The sequence below is a fragment of the Apium graveolens genome, chromosome 11 (assembly GCF_009905375.1).
Source record: "Apium graveolens cultivar Ventura chromosome 11, ASM990537v1, whole genome shotgun sequence".
Taxonomy (NCBI): Eukaryota; Viridiplantae; Streptophyta; class Magnoliopsida; order Apiales; family Apiaceae; genus Apium; species Apium graveolens.
In genome coordinates this window covers 122,725,691-122,729,861 of record NC_133657.1, presented here as the reverse complement: position 1 = coordinate 122,729,861, position 4,171 = coordinate 122,725,691, and the positions used below count along the sequence as shown (strand labels likewise).

Here is a 4,171-nt window from a genome sequence, read left to right as displayed (position 1 = left end):
ACATATATATATATATATATATTCTCAATAATTGTTAAAATATCAAAACTTTCAAATTACAAAAGTACCAGATTAACATACAACAGGTTGTGCCGTCAGAAATTATATATTTATTTCTTGGTTATAAATTTTTACCTTTTTTAACGCGCCTAAATCTATTTCAAGTCTTTTTTGCTAATTTCTATTTTATGTCACAATGTACTGGGCGGTATTTTTATTTTATTTTTTTGCAAACAAAAAGAAAAAGAAAAAGAAAATGGTGTATTTTTAAGAAAATAACAAGCAAAAAAGAATTACAGACAGAACCAAGGGTTGATGCATCCGTCTCCTTATAAATGGGAATTCAAAATCTGCAGTTGAGGAAAATACGACAGAGAGATTGAGAGAGAGAGAGAGAGAGAAGGTGAATATTAGGTGAAACACAACTTATTTCACATTGAGTTCGGTCATAAACACAATACATCATTTCTAAACCCCCCCTACCCACTACATAAATACACATTTTCTTACATAAACATCTCCCTGTTAAATTTAAATCACATACTACATCTTTTATGAATATTTACATGATGGACGGCCTTTATTTTAAGGCCGGGCTAATGCCGGCTCCGATCACCGTCTCCGACGTCCGTACCAACATCACCGCCGTCAGAAAACGTTACGCGCCGCCGTGGGATTTTTCATTTAAATACCCTTTGAGATCTCTATGGGGCGGGAAAAGATTCAATGCAATTGCAGTAGACGACGCCGCTTCGGTGAAGAATGAAGAGAAGAGTGGAAGAAATTGGGTGTTGAATATTTTGAAATTTAGGAGTTTGAGGAGAGATTTGGAGAGGTGTGATGATGGGGGTGGAGAAATGAAGGTGGAGAGTGAGGAGGATGAGAGAAATGAGTGTGGTGGTGATGAGGGATGTGAGGTTTGTGATGATGATGAAGGTGTGGTTGATAAGGAGAGTTTTGGGAAGATGTTGAGGAGGGTTACTTTGGGTGAAGCTAGATTGTATGCTCAGATTTCTTATTTGGGTAGCTTGGCCTATTCCATTCCCATGATCAAGGTATTCCTTCTTTTTTCGGGTTTTCTTATGTTTGTGTTGTATTGATTAATTGTGATTGGATTATGAGTTAGGAAAGTGTTTTTATGATTTTTTTGAGTTTTTGGTCTTTTGGGTTTGTTTTTTTCTAAATGTTGTTTTGTTAAGGGTTTAGTGTGTTTTTGTTGGATTAAGAATTATGATTCTGATTTGTGGTTATTATGGATGTATTCTGGAAATGTTGTGAAGTTTTGGTGTTTGGGTTTGTTTTATGGCCGATTTTTCAAAACAAGCTGATAGACGTTATTGGATGATATGTACTCTAGTTGATATGAGGATTATGATTGTTGCTTTATTTTATATACGAATACCTCCTTTGGAGAGGTTTGCTTGGTTTTATTGTGTGGTTTCAGTTTCGAATATTGTGTATATAATATGTGAAAATGTATTTAGTTTAGTTTATGTGGTGGTGCAGCCAGGTAATCTTCTCAAACGTCATGGACTGCGTTTTGTGACTTCGTCACTGGAGAAGAAAGAACAGGCGTTGAAGGTTGAGAAAGATAAGGTCTTAGTTCAGGAGATAGAAAATGCTTTAGCTCAAGAGAAGGAGAATTCTTCAGCTCAGACTCAAGACAAAGAGGAAGGAGCTTCCGCTGAGGATTTACCTGAGGTTCAAGAAGCAGAAGCAACACCAGAGGATACGGTAGATGTTGTTGAAGACAAAAATGATGGGAATCAAATTGGTGGATCCACAGCTTACCGGATTGCTGCATCTGCTGCTTCTTATCTGCATTCTCGTACAACGAGTTTACTTACCTTTAAATCTTTAAAACCAGAAATGAGTGAGGACTCACCTAATGGAAGCAGGGTTTGTATTGGCAATGTGGATATGCTTAACAGTATAGATATGATGAATGGGGACATGGCATCTTTTATTGCAACCACAGATTCAGTGACATCAGTTGTGGCGGCAAAGGAGGAAGTGAAGCAAGCCGTTGCTGATGATCTGAACTCGACAACTTCTTCGCCTTGTGGGTGGTTCATATGTGATGATGACCAAACTGCCACAAGATTCTTTGTTGTTCAGGTAGGTTCCTTGGTGAAGAATTTAATGTCCTAAAGCTGAGCAGTAAAAATGGTTGTCAAGCAGATGACTGATGTTATTTTCTCTCTAATGTTATGCAACTTCCATGTTCCTGATTTGCCTATTTGATTTTTTTCCTATTGTTTTATGTTAGGGGTCTGAGTCACTGGCATCATGGCAGGCCAATCTACTCTTTGAACCTATTCAGTTCGAGGTATCCAAATGTTTACACCTAGATTATGGTTCATCGTGTCTATTATATTAAAGTCAAGATTGCTTTGGAATTTGGAATAATCTTTACATTTTCCATATTGTGTTCAGGGATTAGATGTGCTTGTTCATAGGGGTATATATGAGGCTGCGAAGGGGATATATGAGCAAATGTTGCCTGAGGTCCGGGACCACGTTAAAAATCACGGTAGTCATGCCTACTTCCGCTTTACTGGCCACTCTCTTGGAGGGAGCTTATCCCTTCTGCTGAACCTTATGTTGCTGATCAGAGGTGAAGTCCCACGTTCTTCTCTACTACCTGTCATCACTTTTGGGGCACCATCAATTATGTGTGGAGGAGATCAATTGCTTCGCAAGCTTGGATTGCCAAAGAGTCATGTCCAATCTATAGCAATGCATAGAGACATAGTACCCCGAGCCTTCTCGTGCCATTACCCTAATCATGTTGCAGAGCTTCTGAAGGCAGTCAATAGAAACTTCAGGAATCATCCATGTCTTAAAAGTCAGGTAATGAATCACTCCAGGAAGGAATATAGCCTAAAGTTCTTCTTACTTTTAAAATCTAAATTTTACTTTTCCATTTTACTGATATATGCATTGCATCACAGGGCTTGTTATATGCTCCAGTTGGGGAGTTTTTAATCTTGCAGCCAGACGAGAAATTTTCTCCCCACCATGACCTGCTTCCATCAGGAAGTGGTCTATACGTATTAAGCTGTCCAATTTCAGATGTAGCAGAGGCAGAGAAACAGATTCGAGCTGCACAGTCTTTGTTTTTAAACTCGCCACATCCACTTGAGATGTTAAGAGACCGTTCATCGTATGGTTCTGAAGGAACCATTCTCCGAGATCATGACATGAGATCTTACTTGAAATCTGTCAGGAATGTTATCCGCCAAGAGTTAAACCAAGTGAGAAAAGGTCAGAGAGAACACAGGCGCAAGGTCAGGTGGCCCCTTGTCGCAGCACGTGGCTCCAATGCCAGCATCACTATGGGTAGGCCTGTGGCATCGAGTAACATGGAGCAAAGCCAGTTCAAGTTTGCTGGTGTTTTACAGACTGGTAGGGAATCAATGAAAAGATTTAGTAGACTTGTTGCATCACAGCACATGCATTTGCTGGTGGTATTTTTGCTACCCGCACGTACGATAATCTTGGGGGCCTACAGCATTATCAACTTCCATTGATCTACAGAGGTTGGCACCTATTTGGCACTTTTCCTTTAAACACTTGTATAGGTTCCCATATTATAGCTGGCAATGAATTGCATTTAGAATATTTGATAGTGCACTTAGTTAAATTATTACACAGGTAGCCTATGACATGTAAAGTAACTGATGTTCCCTTGTTTATTAGATAGGGAATTTTGAAGTACAATGTCGACATACAAATTAGGAGAAATCTACGTCCATACCATGTTGCTGGAGTATTCTAATCTTCGATAGAAAGTTTGTATGACTGGGCATTTTTTACATACTACGAAAAATGGATTCCTTAATTTTGTATTTAGTATGCTGTTTTGGATACACGCTTATCTTTTGTGTGCTCTGATACAACTGGAAATTAGACTAAGTTTATTTGGTCCAAAGAGTATTATTTCAAGTGCAAAATCTTGAAATTGAAGGTAAGAACAAAATAGAGGTCCGGGTCCAGTGGTTGCAACATGTCAAACCACGAAGCCTGTCCGGGGGCTGCTTAGCTGGACTGGTGAGCTGCAAATTGAATCTTCAATTTGGAAACTTGCTTCATTCTAGTTGTTGAATGTCACTATTAGGAATGGTTGTCTTGATCATTTTCGCTGCCGCTTCCGATTCTGCATGTTTTT

The 4,171-nt window shown here is 39.0% G+C and overlaps 1 protein-coding gene across 1 annotated transcript; it reads left to right on the top strand.

Annotated features, from left to right (window-relative positions):
* Positions 1–366: 366 nt before the first annotated feature.
* Positions 367–3,855, top strand: LOC141697478 (phospholipase A1 PLIP2, chloroplastic-like). Its single transcript, XM_074501884.1, has 5 exons — positions 367–1,055; positions 1,507–2,118; positions 2,270–2,329; positions 2,437–2,853; positions 2,955–3,855. Exons 1-5 carry the CDS (start codon positions 555–557, stop codon positions 3,531–3,533), a joined length of 2,169 nt encoding a protein of 722 aa, XP_074357985.1. The 5' UTR covers positions 367–554; the 3' UTR covers positions 3,534–3,855.
* Positions 3,856–4,171: the final 316 nt, after the last annotated feature.